Below are 19457 nucleotides of genomic sequence, written 5' to 3' on the forward strand. Positions count from 1 at the left end.
CTGCACGACTCCACCTACAGTCACAATGAACAGCCAAATCCGCCACTGATCCCGCTCTGGATTACAGAGTGGGACGTGAATTACAAAGTTTTTCACGTCACGCAAAAATAATTCATTCTATTTGATTACATTCACAACCTCTGTCACTTACTCACCTCATCCACTGTGTGTGTGACACAAGCATATTTATCTAGCTCGTCATGTCTCTACAAAGTACAGAAAGCAGTGGGAATCAAATCCTGAATTAAAAACTGGCTGAAGCCGTTTATTGGAGACGATACGAGGACATTCTGCCTGGATTATAAGACTGATTTCTACGCTAAACTCTGCGATTAAAAAAAAATACACGACAACTCAAAAACGTATCCATAAAGCAAAGCCTTATAATAGTTCATCATTTGAAAAGTCCCCCCCCCGAGAGCACCTATTTTCATACGTTGCATTTATTACATCATACAAAGTCACTTTATTTTGTTTTAAAATGACATGTTTCTGCCACTGCTTTAACTGTTCATTAAATGCGGTTTTGATCAGTTTGCTTCGTTACAATTTCATCCTTTTGGCATAAATGTTTAAAATCAGCACATCTTGATGCAGTATGAACAATTATGTTTTAATGGAGACACAAAATCATCTTACTGATGCGATTGTAAGAACCAAAGCATTAATTCAAGGCTAAGGTAAATATCGAGATATATATCGTATATCGTGACATGCCATAAAAATATCGGGATATTACTAAAAGGTCATATCGCCCAGCCCTAGTTCAAATGTCAAAATATTGGTCATTTGGAAGCAGATCCAGAGGTTTGGAGTTTCAGACCACCTGGGGATTGTTAGGTACTGAACAAAGTGTGACAATATTTCAGTCGAACAGCCATTCAGACTTGCAGAGGAATTCTTCATCATTATTCCAGCTCATCTTCCTCATGTTTACCTCCACTGGACCTCGGAGTTTGCAGCCTGGATGAAAATGCTGCAGTGTGGTTTGATCAGTCTGGCAGAGTAGAGGTCGAGTCCGGGACACGAAACGTTACGAACGCCGTCTTTAACAGCGGATTCTCATTATTTTTCTGTTTTAGATCTGACCAGGAAACTTCTGACCGACACTTTTTGTTTATTTTTCTCCCATTTGGATACGTCATACAAGTGTGTCTCCAACAGTTCTTAAAGTCAGATTGAAGACTTCTACCGACTCCAGACTGATGGAGACGCTCAGAGAACCTGCTGACTGTCCACAAAGACCTGCTGCTGCATCGCACTACCGAGCCGAGTCAGCTCAACGTACGGCCGGCAGCGAGGTGACAGCGCACACAGTAGTCACGGTCAAACTGTGGAAGAGGTGTCAGAGAATAAAGCTGCCATGCCAGCGTCTCAGCTGCTATCTGCTGCTTCATCTTCTTCATGAAGTTTTCATGCTTCTGTCTGCATCTCTGTTTAACAGGCTTTGGGATCTGATCAGAATAAAAAAAAAACAAAAAAAACACCTGTTTTGATCTTGTTTTCATCAAACTCCCCCCAACCTGCCCACACCTTGATGCCTGCGTTGCGGAGGATCTCCAGGGTGGGCCTGACATCAGTCTGGAGTTGGTCCTCCACCCCAGTCAGACACAGGAGCTCCATCTCCATCTCCAGACTCTCGATGACGGTGGCGACCTTAAGCGAGCGGTCGTGGACACTGAGCTTGGCCTGGACGTAGCGCGCCTGAGGAACAGCGTCGTGTGGAAGGACATGAATTTAGAAATAAAGAAGAACTTTAGAAAGACCAAACAGAAAATATCAATGTGGCCAGCAGCTGAAAAGAACCAAAACCAGTAGCAGAAATGTTCAGACCATAAATACTCCACTAACTGTTCCCACGTGGGATTTGAACTTTGTTTTCTTTCATCTTTTTATAAAAACAAACATTAAAGCTGAAACCCTGAAAACCCAGTTAACATGCAGATATTAGTTTCAGGGCAGCTTCAGTTGTCGGATTATAAGGCTAAAATTATTTCAAATGAATGTATCAATAGATAAAACAACCAAAACAACAACATGGAATTTATTACTGGCAGTACTTTGTAGAAGTAACACACGCTGATCGAGCCTCTTCTCATCTGCAGATCGTTTCCTCATGTCTTGGCTTTCAGGAGAAAATGTTGGCATTTAAACAAACCTTTTTACATTTTTACACTTTTCCCTCCAACTGGCTTTTGTCATTTCCAGTTATTCATGCTAATATGTACCTACTATCCTTGCAAAACCAACTCCGACTGGTTTTAGGCACCAGGACGCACCACAAACACCTTTTTGACTTTATTCCAGCCATAAAGTAGTGTTATTTTCTTCTTTTCAGAAACACATTGAACTTTCTGCTCACTTCTGATCTTTGGCTGCTCCTGATTGGACATTACAGTCAATTTAAGCTCTTTGATTGGTTCAAAGTTTGACAGGAACTGGTTTATCATCATTTCTAGGTCAAAATAGAAGTCTCTTAATAACATAGTAGATAGTGATATTTTTTACGATAAACTGCGATAAATAATGACGTAATCTTAGATCACTTCCCATAGATTTATGTAGTGTCTCTGAATAAACACCACACTTTGTTGCAGGATTATAAACCTGGATGACATATATACGCCTGAAAAAACCTCAAGCCTACAGATGACTGTTAGGTGAGCTATCCATCACAATTTACCCCACAGAGTCACACACCACCGTTCCTGAGACGCTGCAGATGCCTCGGGGGCGTCAGGGACCTAGAAGAGTTTTCAGGGTTAAACAAATAAACTTTCAAAAGAACTGAGCATCTCTGGAGAACCTTTCCCCCTGTTGGAACACACAGAGACATCCAAGCAGCGGGTTAACTCCCATCTTCAGCTTCAGGGCAAATCAGTGAGATAAAGCCAAAACAATGCAAGTGTGACTCATTCAGGAACACAAACCAAGTGTGTGACTCAGCGGGTGACTCACTGCTGCCCACCAGCTCCACTCACTCACTCACACTGTTCAGAAAAAAGCCTGCAGGGGAGGCAGCCCGGCCCTGCCCCAACCATCAATGTGTGGGTGGGAGGACTTCAGGGGGGGTCAGAGGTCAGTCTGATTACCAAAGAACACACTCTGACATTTAGAAATAATTCTTGGCCCAAAATATGGCTGATTATTTCTCCTCTTTTCTTCATCAGTGCATTTTTTTACCTCAAAGTCTTGATACTGTTCTTCTGTCAGGGACTTTTTGGAGACGACCAGGACCCTCAGACCCTCCCTCGCCATGTTTCCACACTGTGAAACACACACACACACACACACACACACACAGCAGTTTCAGAAAAACCTTCCTGAAGTAAAGCTTTTTCTAATATCACAAAGTTTGCATCACCTCCTCCTCCAGCCAGTCGTTGTACTGGACGATGCCCGCCATCACCACATCGGCACCCTTCATGTAGAAAGTTATCTCTCCTGTAGACTCATCCTATAAAAACCACACGTGGCAAACTGAATCTTTTCTCCCTCACAGGGTTTCCAGAACCCACGAGCACCATCTCTGATCCTGTGTTGCCCAGGGATGCAGGACCTATTTGGTTTTTTGCAGGTTTGAAAATATTGTCATAAGGAAGTGAAGTCTAATTTAAAAATCCCAGACTTCCTGAGTCACAAGTCAGCCAACAAAAATTCAGTTAGTCATCAGCCTTACTCACAGGTCAGAAGGTGAGGCCTTTCTCAACACAATTCTCAGGCACACATCTATTTTCGAAGAAAGGAAAATGAGCACCAGCAGCACAAAGGACAAACATCTTCTTGGCACTTACTCGCACTATGATGCCCATCCTCTTGCTCTCGTAGGTGAAGGGAAATATCTGAAGGATGGTGAAGTTCAGGATCTGTCCAGTAGGGGTCCGCAGCTGCATGGAGGACTGGTCCCTTCCAACCAGAGTGAGCCCGACGCTCTCGGTCCACTGCACCAGGGACACCTTCCAACACAAGAACACGGAGGTTTCACAGCATTGTTTAAGGAAATCATCAACACTGCATGAACAGGAGAAGATTTGTCTCCATATTCCAGGTTTTAATCATATTTTCTCTACACGACAACGACACTGCTTCGGTTTCTTGAAATGTTCTCATGATGAAAGCATCAAGTCGATGTGATGCGTCTCTACTTGAATGTAACAGAAAAAAGTAAATAAAATGAAGTCCTCTTAGGAGAAGGAATGGGCTGTGAGAGAATCAATAGCTGAAGCATTTTCAGCACTTAAAGATATTGATTAATAAACAGGAAGGACGTCCATTTCTGAAATGAAAACACTGTTTGTGTTCGATCCTCTCTGAAAGACACGATACACCTCATCCATTTGTACCACAGCAGTGTGTGTGTGTGTGTGTGTGTGTGTGTGTGTGGAGGAAAAGGCACCATGTCAAATAATCCAGACCACCATCAGGTTTCTTCCTAAATGACGTCTGCACGTCATAAAAGTTGTTCTCCTGGTTCTAACAAGGTCTGACAGTCCAGCCAGAACAAATCTTTCATGTTGTAGGACAGATTAACTCTGCAGGAGCACAATGTGGAAGATCTTTTATTTCTTACGCAGCTTATAAATCCTAATATCAGTTTTTTTAGTCACCTATTCAATTAAATCATCTCATATATTATTATTTCAGCTGTAAAAACTAGGGGTGGAAAAATCGAATCAAATAATGGAAAATCGGGATTTTTTTATTCACAATTTTAAAACAGATTTTTTTGTTAAAAAATTGATTTTTCTTTTTTAAATAAATAAAATTAATCCACTATCAAATTTTTGTCATTTTCATTGGTTTTATTGATCTTTTTACTTGTCTTCTTGGGCATTATAGCAGCAGAATGATGATCTGGCTACTGTGTTGTTTTATCCTAACTGAAATCAAGAAAAATTACTAGCAAAAAGAAGTTTTATAAAAAAAAATTATTTTTAATTAAAAAAATCATCAATATTGAAGAATTTTGAGAATCGCAATTTAAATCGAATCGGCACCGAATCGAATTGGGACAAAAGCATTTAGTCACAGCCCTAGTAAAAACCTACTTCAAGATGTCCCAGCACCAATAATTATCTGTCTTAATATTAGCAAAAAAAAAAACTTAATTTAGAAGATTCAGACTCTAATCCAGTGAAATAATCTGCCGTTGCAAAAAGAAAATTAACACTTTATGAATTTTCTGAAATAATAAAACAGTCCTTTTCCTCAGGCAAGTGAGAAATGTCTTAAAACAAGAGGTGAAACTCTCATTGCAGGTTATGTAAATAAACAAAAATCTCCAAACCATCCTGTCAATGCATCTTTCTGCTTCATTTCCAGAGAAAACATCTGAAGATAGGACAAACTGAACAAAGATTCAATACTTTGTGGAGCAGCAGTCCTCTGGTGTTTTATCAGAATTTTTAAGTCAACTAGTCCAGCATGTAGAGGAGAAAGCAGGTCGGAAAGGCTTTGGGTTTGAACCTGGTCTGACGGCATTTACAGGGCGCCTGCAAGGTGAACTAAACACCGTGTCCACAGCAGCATTAAGCAACAACAAAACCAGTTATTCTCCTTGTCTTTCCATCTGGTTTTGTTGCTCCAGAAGCAACATTTCTGTGATGGTTTAGTAACTGTGCTGCTCTGATCTGATTCCTCCACTGAAAACTACGACAGAAACTGTCCAGCTTCTGCCTCCAAGGAGGCTGAGTGATCGGATGACTCCTGGGTGAAGCGGCAGCTCGCTTCAGCGTAAAGCCGTAGTGAACCAGAACAGGGTCTCTCATGGAACTAGAAGAGCTGTGTAACATTTGTTGCTAAAACTTGTAGCAAAACATTCACTGCTAAACAGGAAGCTTGTCAGAGCTAACTTTCTCTGCTTCTACCGCCCATTCTGACTCAGACCTGCACTGTGTGTAAGGTCTGCGGGTGTGCTTGTACGTCTCTCTCTCTGCTGTTTGACCTTAAAGGGTCAGGCTGTTTTTTCAACAGCACGTCTCTGTCAATGAGACATAACTCTCATCCAAACAAAATGTTGACTTTTAACTCACTGGCAGCCAAAAAGGTCTTTTGCAGTTTCTGTATATGGAAAGCTGGCCAAAATGCGTCAACATGTGCCCGCCAAGCACACATCCAACACGCACCCAGCATGTTGTGAATGCGCATCCAAGAGAAACCTCAATGCATGCATCCAGCCAAATCAGCCCCTTGTTTTCCACAGTCCCGAATGATTAGCCAAAATGTTCCAAAATGCACAAGTTTCCCTGCTCCAACAAGGCTTGGCAGCCAATGAGTTAATAAAAACCACCAGCTCTCAGTTGATTAAAGCCCCGTCTCACCCCTCGACTAATCAATTACTCTGGTAGATCCCTGGTAAAAACTTAATCCATAATTCCTGATTTTAGCATGAAAAATAAGAATTATAGCAGCTCTTCAATCCAGAGAAAATATCCTCTCATTTTCAGAAACAACACTAAAAAGAAACATTAGTGGGAAAGCAAAGAGGGTTTTTTTTCTTAATAAAGACTTGGAACCAGAGTTTCACCACATTTTCAGGATATGTCTCACTTGTCCAGAAACGTTTTCTTACTGAAGAAAATCTTACCAAGTGTAATTACTTTTCTGCGCTGTCAGATTATGTCACTTGATTACAGCCTGACACGTTTTAACTTTTGTTTTTTGTTCATATTACTACAGTTTTGAATTTAAATGTTCACTTCTTGGATCTGGTATCATCCTGCAGCTTCCAGACTGCAGCTTGGGTCATACCGGGCTGAATAACACAGCAGCTAGCTGCCATGACTCACACACTCCACGCTTAAGAAAGGTTTTTAATCAGCTTTGAGAGTCAATTCTCCTTCTGGAACTAAATCATCACCTTTAATGAACACCACAAATATCTAAGGTTTTTTCTGGAAATTAAAACACAGCTGAGTCAAAGAGTTCCTCTGCAGGAAAGACCGTAAACATCAGCTTCTTCTGAGACTACTGTAAGGAAGAAAACAAATATACCTTTTATCAGAAAATGTACTGGGCTGAAGGACAGTCAGAAGGATAAATGCAGCAGGCTGGGAAGCACATTAAGGAAATCTGTATTCATGCTCCAGGAAATGGAATGAGTCCAGTTCCATAACTTTATTCTTGATGCCCCAACAAGAAACAAAGATGCTGAAAATAAAAATACTCCATCTCTATATAAAGGCCAAATTACTCCACATCTATGAGCTCTTTGGGCTTTTTAAATCTGCCACTTATGTTGCTGATAAAATAAATAGATGATCAGACGGTAAAGATGCTTCTGGTTCTGTTGGATCACTACCTCATCTGGGCTGGACGCCTGGTAGACCCTGCAGGTATCCTCATAGTGCTGCTCGGCCTCAGCCTGGTCAGTCACACCGTTGGACTCGTACACGGGGGTCACATTATGCACCAGCGCGATGGCCTTCACTGCTTCGTGGACTCTGCTGCTGATGGTCTTTCGGACTTTGGTGGCTGCTGGAGCCCTAGAGGCTGGAAGGTCATGGTTGGGCTGAAGACAGAAGGTAATATGGTCAGGAGGAAGGTGCAGAGAATTCTGAGAAGAATCAGACATAAGTCTATCAAAGGTGTCGACTCATTTTAGTTCTGGAGAAAGAGCAATCTAATCTCCAGCAGGTCTGACCAGTGAAATAACAGCAAAATAACTTATAAAAAAGGAAAACTAAAAAAAAAAAAAAAAAAAAAAGACACATTATTATTATGTTTTTGGAGAAAAATGAATGTATTTCCTTAATACTTTGCATCAGTTTATGATTTACATGATTTATTTGTTTACTTAATTTATTTAATTGAATATTTTTATCATGTGTGGCTTTCATGTATAAAATAGTGGTGTTTTGTTATTGGACTTTTCTGCTTATCATGAATTGTTCATAATGAACACCGCATTTGAGCATAATGAGTGTCCATATATGCACTTGGCACCAGGACACCTTAGGCTGCAGTTCGACGATCAACTTTGTAAGAGTATCATCGGAGCTGCAGCCGCATGTTTTGGACACTCAGTTGAAGAGAATGGTAGAGCTGTCAACTGATCACCACCTGGTGGTGAGTTGGCTTAGATCAGGAGTGTCAAACTCCAGTCCTCGAGGGCCGGTAACCAGCAGGTTTTTGTTGTTTCTCTCTACCAAAACAGCTGATTCAAATCAAATGGATCCAGCAGCTTCTTGTCAATCGACTTTTGAATTTCGAACAGGTGTGTGTGAGCATAGAGACAACAAAAACCTGCAGGATACCGGCACCCGAGGACTGGATTTTGACACCTGTGGCTTAGATGGTGGGTGAGGAAGCCGGTCAGGTCTGGCATCCCCAAATATGTCGTGAGGGTCTGCTGGAAAGGTATGGCCGATTCCCCCATCAGAGAGAGCTTCAACTTCCACCTCCGGCAGAGCTTCAACCATGTCCTGAGTGAGGCGAGGGATACTGATTCTGAGCATTATCTGGCTGTAAGATCAATGGTGCCTGTAGCTACGGTAATCCAGAACTTGTTGGTGGACATCTGCAGTGAGGGATGCTGTCAAGCTGAAAAAGGAGTCCCACCGGGCCTTTTTGGTCTGTGAGACTCTGGAGGCAGCTGATGGGTATCATCAGACAAAGCGGAATGTGATTTTGGTGGTCACCGACACAAAAACTCAGGCATGGGTTGAGTTTGGCAAGGCAATGGAGAACAACTTCTGGACGGCTTTGAGGAGATTCTAATTCACCATCCGGTGACTCACTAGAGGGAAGCAGTCCTCAATCAACACTGTTTATAAGTGGAGATGGGGGGCTGCTGACCTCGACTTGGGATGTTGCAGGTCGGTGGAAGGTACACTTTGAAGACCTCCTCAATTCTACCAACACGTCTTCTGATGAGGAAGCAAGAGGAAGATGAGGGGACTCAGGGGTGGGTTCTCCTATCTCTGAGGTGGAGGTCGCTAAGGAGGTTAAAAAGCTTATTGGTGGAAAAGCCCCTGGGGTGGATGAGATCCGCCCAGAGTTTCTTAAGGCTCTGGATGCTGTGGAGCTGTCCTGGCTGGCACGCCTCTGCAGCATTACTTCGACATCGAAGACAGTGCTTCTGGACTGGCAAACTGGGGTGGTAGTTTCCCTTCTTCAAGAAGGAGGACAAGAGAGTGTGCTCTAACTACAGGGGGATCACACTCCTTGGGCTCCCTGGTGGATGGAGGATCCATCTGATAGTTGAATCTCTGATTAAGGAGGAGAAGGGTGGTTCTTGTCCTGGTCGTGGAAAGGTGGACCAGCTTTATTCCCTCGTCAGGTTCCTGAAGGGGGCATGGGAGTTCGCCCAACCAGTCCAACTATATGCTTTTCGAACTTGGAGAAGGTCTTCAACAATGTCCAAAGAACTCCTGTGGAAGATACTTCGGGAGTATGTCGAAATGAACCCCCTTGTATGGGCTGTTTGGTCCCTGTATGACAGGTGTCAGAGCTTGATCCGCATTGCCATCAGTAAGTCGGATTAGTTTTCAATGAGGGTTGAACTCTGCCAAGGCTGCCCTTTATCACCGATTCTGTTCATAATTTTTATGGACAGAATTTCTCGGCGTAGCCGAGGTGGGTAGGGGAACCGATTTGCTGACCCGAGAATTGGGTCTCTGCTTTTTTGCAGATGATGTAGTTCTATTGGCATCATCTGGTCATGAACTCCAGCTCTCACTTGAGCGATTCACAGCTGAGTGTTAAGTGGCTGGGATGAAGATCACTGTACTGGGAAATGGCGGAGTGTCCTGTCCGGGTCAGGAATGAGGTTCTGCCCAAAGTGGAGCAGTTTAAATATCTCAGGGTGTTGTTCACGAGTGAGTAAAGGATGAAGCATTAGATCGACAGATGGATCGGCGTGGCCTCCCTGCTGGAGAAGATGCCAGGGAAGACCCAGGACATGCTGGAGGAATTATATCTCTTAGCTGGCCTTAGTGAACGCCTCGGGATTTCCCCTGATGAGCTGGCAAATATGCCTGGGGAGAAGGAAGTCTGGGTTTCCCTGCTAAGGCTGCTGCCCCAGTGACCCAACCCCAGATAAGCATCAGAAAATGGTGGATTAATGGATGGATGGCCAGACTGGACTCTTGGGTGGGCCAGTTTTGGCCCCACTGGTCATATATTTGACACCCCTGGTATAGATAATAAATACAGAGTTTTCTATAAATAGCTAACTGAACAGCTGGTTCAGTTCATTGTGTGTCTGCTATTTTTAGCAGGCTGAGTGATCCAGGGGTTAATGGCAGTGTCATTAAAGAGGTCCTGTCAGTGCTTGGCTTGTGGGTCAGTCCTATTTCCTGTTCACTGACCTTTGTGGACTTCTGAAGTCCAGAAGCAATCGCCCAAACTGGCAATCCTCATGTCTATTTATACCAACCTTTTCCAAACTGATGAAATCTGGGTCACATATTTTTGAACAACACGATTCCTACCTGAGTGTAGGCACTGAACACGTGGCTCTGGACTTCATCCATAGAGTCCATCCCATATGCCACAGTTCCAAGATGGAGGCGTCTAAAAACCATCTCATTCTGGGTCAGGGTGCCTGGTGAATCAAAGGGATTAAAAAAATAACTAAAATATTATATTTTAAATTGGTTAGACAACCAGCATCTACAGAAGCTTTTTAAATTCTTTACATGAACTATACTATGAATATAACATGAATATTTGTAACATTGCAACTTCTGCACATTTAGATTGAACAATAACTAGAACAGAGCAGATCCTGATATTAAACAAAATATTATTCTGCTGCTTGTATCATAACAAAAGATGCGGTCATCCCATTCTGCATAAGCTCCACTGACTCCCAGTCAGCCAAAGAATAAATTACAGACCGTTTTCTGTTCATCTTTAAGGCCATTTATAACCTCACCCCAACATATTTGTCTGAGATCCTCCAGATTACCTCTCCAGTCCACTCCCTCAGATCCCCCTCCTCCATCCACCCCCGTGTGCCCCCCATGTGTAGCAGAGCTTCCAGCCTCTCTGGAACTCCTTACCACCCAACATCCACAATATTGACGTTCTTCCCATCTTTACATCTAGACTTGAGACTCATCAGTTTAAGCCCAACTACATTGTCCTCCATTTCTTTTGCTGATTTGATCCATTGCTGTTTCATCTGTTTGTTGTAAATTGTCTGAGTTTCATAAAAGGCTCTTTTAAGTTAAATGTAACATTATTATGATTTTTATTATTATGGAACGGCTCATTGGTGATGCTATGATAGGACCTACTCTTGCTGTTGCTATGGCAACAGACAAATTATCTGCCTGCTAAATACATCATTTCCTTTCAGATGTGTCAAGCCAGATGTTTAACTTTTTATCAACTCATTTCAGTGGGAGCTGAAGTACATTTACAAAATTATTATTATATTTTATAGTTATTATACAATTATTAGTTATTAATATACACATATATTACACACATATATATCCCACACATACCTGTGATGCCACGATATTGAATTAAATGAGTAATTTTACTGCCATAAAAAAAAAAAAAAACAAAAAAAAAAAACTGCTGTATAATCAATATTTTATTCTCATTTACAATACATGCCTTGAAAAAGTTAATAACTTTGCTGTTGAAAGAGTTGGTATTACAGAATAAATGCTAATAAATAGTAATATGAGTGACTTAAGTGCCTACAGCACTGGCACCAATTATAAAAAGCTAAAACAGAGACTCTGTGTTACACATGGTGACTACTAAAAAAGCTATGAAGAAAGCCAGAAGTCTCTAATTCAACACAAGCTTTGCATCTCACACTTTAAAAGCATTTTTTGCTCATATATCAAAAAGACCTGAGGGGCCGCACTCATACATTAGCCTGACCTGCAGACCCCGCTGCACTAATCGCCCTCCGGCTGGGAAATGATCGGTCATTTTATTGGGCATGAGGGCCGTAAATCTGATGTGTAACACCTCACGCCTGAGGAAGTGAAGCGGTGGAGCTGTTAGGCTCTAAATGCAAGCATGGATGAGAGACTTTGGCTTTTTATGATTTAAGGATCCAATAAGCTGCAGGTTTCTGGGAGCAAAGACCCCACAACAGAACACAGCCCCCAGGGAAGGAAACGCTACACTCAGCTCCCTAACCTCACTTCACTTCGCTCATTTTGCTCAGAAGGCGAACACCATCACCTGTCTTGTCCGTCAGCAGGTAGGAGATGCGTCCAAGCTGCTCAGGTATGGTGCTGGCCCTCACCACCGTCCCCGGGATCTTGGAGTCTTTCTTAATCATCCAGCTGAAAACCATCTTTCCCATATCCAGATTAACACGCAAACTGCATCAAAGAACAAAAGCAAACATGATTTTCAGCTTCTTAGCTCTAACGACTCTTTTCTGTTGTAAAATGACAAAAACAAACATAACTGATTATTTTTGCAATTCAAAACTCAATGTAAACCTCCTTGCTATGAAAATAAAGCTAACACTGGTGAGACTGTCAGAGATGGAAACATCACTGTGGAGACTGCTGCATTCAAGTAAACGAGGATGGAGCAGAAGAAAAAGCATTTTCCCTTCACCTATTACTGAAAATTGATTTTATAGGGTACAAGTCCATTAAATATGTGCTGCAGGATAAGGGTGGGAAAATCCAATCGAAAAATCGTAAATCTGAATTTTTTTCTTCACAATTTAAAATTTTTTTTTTTTTTTTTTGTTAAAAAATAGATTTTTTTTTTCAAATAAATAAAATGAATGCTCTATAAAATTTTTGTAATTTTTACTGTTTTTTTATTGAACTTTTTATTTGTCTTCTTTGGCATTATAGCAGCAGAATGATGGTCCTACTGCAGGGCATACAATACTGTAGAAAAGCATAACTCAACATGTGGATATGATCTGTGCAAAGATTTGTGGAGCTGAGGACAAACAGAGCAAAGTTAAAAACAGGTTTTTAGTGAAGTGATAACTAGGTGTGTTTCAGAGAGCCTTAACATCCGATGATGAGGGATGTTGGACACACAACTCTGTCCCACTGTCTTTAAATTCATCACCAGCGCGTCTTCTGCAGTGGAGCATTTCTTTTAGGATGTTACTTTATCCTAAAGCATGTAAAAAAAAAATTTTAAAAAATCACTGCAAACTGGTGGATCTCTGCATAAATATGAAATACAGTAAATATTTTCTATAAATCTAAATCAGGAGGTGTGAATCTCTTCAATCGGCTGATTTTCAAGATTGTTCCTCAGTTTGATCATGTGATCCAGTAGAATTACGCTGATGTCACCATGTTTACATCCATCTCAGCAGTAATCAGAGGTACGGAGGGAAATATGTGGGACATAGAGTGACTGACATCAGTCTTTGTCCAATAAAATCCATGTAATCAGAGGTCCGCTACATTTACAGCCTGGGCTACCAAGCGGTTAGCAGCGTGAGCAGAGTTTTCCCCCAGATCCAAAGCCGTGTACGGTGAGAAGGCCACATAACGGTGACTAGACAGTAAAGTTAGGAGAAGTTATGATGTTTTTCAGGCGTGAAGCAGAATTTTCTTCTTCTACTTCTGGTTTAGTGAATCTTTGAGAGGATGAGACTTACAGTTTTCTGCTTTCAGTGCAGATATCATGTGTCTGTGTTTGTGTGATTGTTAGCTGTAATACTCCACTTTAACTCTTTACAACGTTTATTTTTTCATCAGACCGCTGATGTTACAGCCTGTAAAACTCGATGTTGAACTCTTCGCCCCCGTTGGGAACGGCGTTGGGGCTTAAGAAGTTAGAGAAAACATAAAGCATAAGACATAAGACAGGTGGCACCTGATGGGCACGATGTGGGAGAAGAGAAGCAGGAAGCGAAAGATCTGGAGGTACCAACGACCAGCGAAGTGCTGGAGGGCCACCATGACCAGCGACACCACAACCAGAGCCCCAAACAGGATCTTGGTCAAACAGTTCACCTCCAGGTCAAACAAGCCCACCTGTCAGCAGCAACAGAGGAAGCATGATGAGCTGAACAGTCTGGGAACAAAATGAAGATCTAAAGATGATCAGTCACATTATCAGATATGGATCAGGTCTCTGGATGATCCGGCGCTGGAGGTCCAGCTCCGCTCCACCGTACTGTACCTTATGTCTGGGGTTAGAGGTGTTCATGACGCTGCGCAGCTCCCTTCCTGTGTAAATCACCAGCCCCACCACCGTGCCTGGGGAAGGGGGGGGGAGACAGAAAAGCTAACTCAGGTTATCATCATAAAGATACAACATGAACCACAGACAGATGTTTCCCAGACTTCTGATGTGAAGAGATGTTTTCAGATGAAACGTCACGTTTCAAGCTGCTTAATGAACAACACATGTTTTGTGTGTGTGTGTGTGTGTTACAGACTTTACTCTCCAGCACAACACACACACTTCCTCCTCTGGTTAGCTTCCCCAGAGCTGTGTGAGCACCATGTCGCTCCACCTAGTTTTTTGTTTAGATTGCGTTTGGTTGGATGAGTTATCATTTGACCAGTTAGAAAAGCAGCGATGGCCGGTCCAGGTGACTTCCTGGACATTAGCCGTTTTATTGTCAGACATTTACCAGAAGCTACGACCGTGCTGGCCCACAGGGTGTTCTCGATGCTGAGGCTTTCATTAACCGGTGGGTCACCGTCCTCCTGGAACAGTCCACAAATACACACAATGATTAATGACGTTGGAAACCACTCAAGTCTTTCCTGACTGATGCAATCAGGTTGATAACCAAAAATATTTATCTGTTAGAGTCCGGATTTTCAGTGCCTGTTTAGTCAACAAATCATCAAGATCCTTAAAGAGATGTTTGGAGTTTAAATGCCAAAATATATCTTTTCTGTGTCCCACTGCCAAAAACAGTCAGAACTCTGCATGAAAGGACTATTTCCAGAGCGTATCAACCACATTTTATTCCTAATAGAACATATTAGATGTTGAAAGTGAGACATTTTATCATTTTGTTTCTACGTTTCACAGATGTGTTGCCGCCATTAGATTAAAACAAGCTTATAGTTTCCATGAAGTAATAAACAATAGATCAGACTGAGACATATTATCTAATCCACTTAATTTATAAAGCACATTTTAAAACCAGAATGTCTCCAAAGTGCTGCACAGAGTCAGATACCACAAAATAAAAATAAAATAGAACAGTAACAGCAATAAAATAAAGAATGGATAAAACTATTTAAAATAAATAAATAGTAGGGGTGGGAAAATCAAATCAAAAAATAAAAAATCTGGATCTTTTTTGCTTCACAATTTTAAAATAGATTTTTTGTAAAAAGATCGATTTTTTTTTTCAAATAAATAAAAATAATCCATTATAAAATTGTGTCATTTTTATTGTTTTTATTGATCCTTTAACTTGACTTCTCGGGCTTTATAGCAGCAGAATGATGGTCTGGCTGCTGTGTTGTTTTTCCCTGACTGAAATCAAGAAAAATGTTATTATTAATCTACAAAAATCATCAATATCAAAGAATTGTGAGAATCACAATTTAAATCGAATCGGCACCCAAAAAATCAGAATCGAATCGAATTGGGAGAAAAGCATATCGTCACAGCCCTAATAAATAGTCAATAAAATAACTAAAAAGAACAAACAAAACAAGTGAAAGACACAGAGGACCACATAACTCACGGAGCCTTAAAAGCCAAGAAATAAAAGTGAGCCTTTAGACGAGAAACTATTAGATAGAACATATTATGTTCTATTGTTAATAAAATATGAGTTGGCGAGGTCTGGAAATGATTTGATTCTGGTTTTATTTACATTTCACACACAGACCCAACAGTTGTTTGCTGTTTAAAGCAGGTTTTGCATTTAACATCTTCAGCAGCAGAAAGAACATTCTGGGTCTTTTTCACTGAAATTCTGCAGCTTGTTTTATTAAATCTGACTAAAAGGTTGAAAGACAGGAATCTACTGGGATTCATGTCAGTCCCAGTCAGTTCTCTTGGTGTTTGTTAGGCAGGAAACATGCTCCTGTTTGCAAAATGAGTATCTTATCAAACAATTTGGTCCCAGAGAATTTTTTAAAATAATTTAGGTTATAATAACCAAATATAAAACCTAAAATTCCACCTTAATGTATTATTTATTGAGGTGATTATTAAACAACTTTCATTGCTTTTTTGGCAACAGGACAGATTTAGAAACATGTCATCATGCTAAGCTGCAGCACGTACAGCTGCTGTTCTCCTGACATCAACAGAAAGATGTTTATCCGGTCGAGTCCAAGTGTCTGCTGACAGTAGGAGGTAATGAAGACACTCACCCTGGTGAAGGTTCCGATAAAGTTATGGATATCGATGTTGGGCTCTTCTGCGTACACGTAGGACCTGATCTGGAGAAGTTCCTGTGAGACGGTGACAGAGATGTTCAGTCAGAAGAAAATCCCAGCACGCTCATGAAGAACCTGCAGCAGGACCACTCATCTTATACAGACACACTGTTGTATTCCTGGACACGCCGACGATGAAAACACAGCGTCTCTGCTGTACTGTGGTGTTTCCTGCATGTTTATGTCTAGATTTATATTCTTGCAGTGATGAAAATGTCAAAGAATCCTCGTTTTTATCTTGTTCAGAATTTTACCGGGATCCAAATCTAACTTTTGTATCTTGTAAACGGCGTTTTGACAACTTTTCTGGATTTTTGGACCATTTTATTACAGAGGTATATGCGTATACACTAGGGGTGGAAAAATCAAATCAAAAAATCGAAAATCAGGATTTCTTTTGCTTCACAATTTTAAAATATATGTTTGTTAAAAAAAATAATTTTTTTTCAAATAAATAAAAATAATTCATTGTAAATTTTTTGTCATTTTTATTTTTTTATTGATCTTTTAAGTCGTCTTCCTGGGCATTACAGCGGCAGAATGATAGTCTGGCCACTGTGTTGCTTTTTCCTAATTGAAATCAAGAAAAATAAGTAAAAAAAAAAAAAGTTTTATACATTTATTTTATTTTTAATCTACAAAAATCAGCAATATCAAAAAATGGTAAAAATCGCAATTTAAATCGAATCGGCACCCGAAAAATCGGAATCAAATCGGGACAAAAGCGTATCGTCACGGCCCTAATATACACTGAAAATGGCCCAGTCTCACAACAATAACGAATCCCACACTCCTGGACCCACATGGTGATCCAGGTCACTCCCAAAATGTAATGGAAGCTAAGTTGGACCAAGACCTTTTCTCTGGGGAAAAAAAAAAAAAGCGGTAAAAACATCACTTCCACCACCTCCTTGGTAGAAGTAAATATAAATCTGTGCTTTACTCATAGCAGGATGGATGTCTGCACACCAACATTCGATGCTTCGCAGCAGGAATGTCTTCACCTGAAAAACAGAGGCGCTTCCCTCCATGTCTGTAAAATGTGATGAAACAACCCAGAAAAACACCATCTCTAAGTGTGGGTTAAAAAGCTAAAAGTAGAGAGCAGTCGGGATCTTCAACCTTTTAGTTCTCATGTTCTTTGAAGTGCTGATGACCCAGACTGGACCTGAACCAGCAGTCTGTCCTAATGAAAGGCTGCTGCACACAATAACTCCTGTTTCATCGGTTAACAAAGGGTGAGACACAACAACGGTGTAATTATTCTCCTCCATCCTCCCAGCCATGCGGTGACTCACAGCAGCCGTGGGCAGCCTCTGTGTGCAGGCCACTGGGAGGCGCAGTTTCCAGTCCGTCTCCCCGTCCAGCTGGTCGGTGCGGAGGAAGCAGGAGCCTGAAAAGGAGAAAAACACTTTCACCTCTAGGGGGCAACAGTAGACAATGGAAATGCCTCGTCTTCCTCACAAATCACAGAAATTATCCAACCTGAAAAACTGTTGGGAAGCAGAGAAAATGCTTTATAAAAAAAAAAAACCCCCCAAAAAACTGAGAACTGATTCCTAAATTTGATTTTTGTTTTTTTATACAGACTGAATAAACTCAAGATATTTCACATTTTGTCTCATCAGCTTCTTTTTCTGTGTTGAAACCTTCCAAAAACAGCGGGATTACAGAAGATCAGGACCAGGAAGGAAGCCAATGTGATGATGATGATGATGATGATGTCAGCAGGTGATTTGGTCTAGAAGCAGCATCAATGAAAGCAGTCAGAAGATTCCAGTTTGTCTCCAAAGGTAAGAAAACGATTGAGCACAATATCAGTCACCCTTAAAGCTCCACCAGATGTACGTCGTCACCAGTTTGTCAAGAAAGGGTCCAATCTGTCTGCTACGTCCATCACAATGTGGTGAATTATGACAAACATTTTATTTGCATGTTTTTCAGCCATTTTTAATTGGAGGTCGGATCAGGGTTCTGTGAAGTTTAGGTTCTGATCCGGGTTCTGTGAGGTTTAGGTTCTGATCCGGGTTCTGTGAGGTTTAGGTTCTGATCCGGGTTCTGGGATGGTCTGCGGTCGGATCCGGGTTCTGGGATGGTCTGGGGTCGGATCCGGGTTCTGTGAGGTTTAGGTTCTGATCCGGGTTCTGTGAAGTTTAGGTTCTGATCCGGGTTCTGTGAGGTTTAGGTTCTGATCCGGGTTCTGGGATGGTCTGCGGTCGGATCCGGGTTCTGGGATGGTCTGGGGTCGGATCCGGGTTCTGTGAGGTTTAGGTTCTGATCCGGGTTCTGTGAGGTTTAGGTTCTGATCCGGGTTCTGGGATGGTCTGGGGTCGGATCCGGGTTCTGTGAGGTTTAGGTTCTGATCTGGGTTCTGGGATGGTCTGGGGTCGGATCCGGGTTCTGTGAGGTTTAGGTTCTGATCCGGGTTCTGGGATGGTCTGGGGTCGGATCCGGGTTCTGTGAGGTTTAGGTTCTGATCCGGGTTCTGGGATGGTCTGGGGTCGGATCCGGGTTCTGTGAGGTTTAGGTTCTGATCCGGGTTCTGGGATGGTCTGGGGTCGGATCCGGGTTCTGTGAGGTTTAGGTTCTGATCCGGGTTCTGTGAGGTTTAGGTTCTGATCCGGGTTCTGTGAGGTTTAGGTTCTGATCTGGGTTCTGGGATGGTCTGGGGTCGGATCCGGGTTCTGTGAGGTTTAGGTTCTGATCTGGGTTCTGGGATGGTCTGGGGTCGGATCCGGGTTCTGGGATGGTCTGGGGTCGGATCCGGGTTCTGTGAGGTTTAGGTTCTGATCCGGGTTCTGTGAGGTTTAGGTTCTGATCCGGGTTCTGTGAGGTTTAGGTTCTGATCTGGGTTCTGGGATGGTCTGGGGTCGGATCCGGGTTCTGTGAGGTTTAGGTTCTGATCTGGGTTCTGGGATGGTCTGGGGTCGGATCCGGGTTCTGTGAGGTTTAGGTTCTGATCCGGGTTCTGTGAGGTTTAGGTTCTGATCCGGGTTCTGGGATGCCTCTTCCTTCCAGGAAACTTTATCTTCCTGTTTCCAACTGGAACCAGGTTCTGCTTCATCACAGCAGCCCTGCTGAGGAGGAGGAGGAGGGTCCAGCTACTGGACTGGCAGCAGTTCTGACCAGACC

The 19457-nt window shown here is 42.0% G+C and overlaps 1 protein-coding gene across 2 annotated transcripts in view; it reads right to left on the minus strand.

The window, feature by feature from the left end:
- The window catches only part of atp9a (ATPase phospholipid transporting 9A), a 49151-nt gene that overhangs the window by 19216 nt on the left and 10478 nt on the right, over positions 1–19457 (minus strand). For both annotated transcript variants that reach the window (XM_079239232.1, XM_079239231.1), the window contains exons 7-18: positions 17624–17718; positions 16260–16340; positions 14546–14621; positions 14089–14165; positions 13780–13940; positions 12157–12299; positions 10434–10546; positions 7301–7510; positions 3795–3956; positions 3365–3457; positions 3184–3267; positions 1534–1704 (exon numbers count right to left, since the gene is read on the minus strand). In XM_079239232.1, coding sequence (XP_079095358.1) covers positions 1534–1704; positions 3184–3267; positions 3365–3457; positions 3795–3956; positions 7301–7510; positions 10434–10546; positions 12157–12299; positions 13780–13940; positions 14089–14165; positions 14546–14621; positions 16260–16340; positions 17624–17718 — 1466 coding nt within the window. The remainder of the gene's footprint in view (positions 1–1533; positions 1705–3183; positions 3268–3364; positions 3458–3794; positions 3957–7300; positions 7511–10433; positions 10547–12156; positions 12300–13779; positions 13941–14088; positions 14166–14545; positions 14622–16259; positions 16341–17623; positions 17719–19457) is intronic.

The sequence above is a fragment of the Telmatherina bonti genome, assembly GCF_933228915.1.
Source record: "Telmatherina bonti genome assembly, chromosome: 4".
Classification (NCBI taxonomy): Eukaryota; Metazoa; Chordata; class Actinopteri; order Atheriniformes; family Telmatherinidae; genus Telmatherina; species Telmatherina bonti.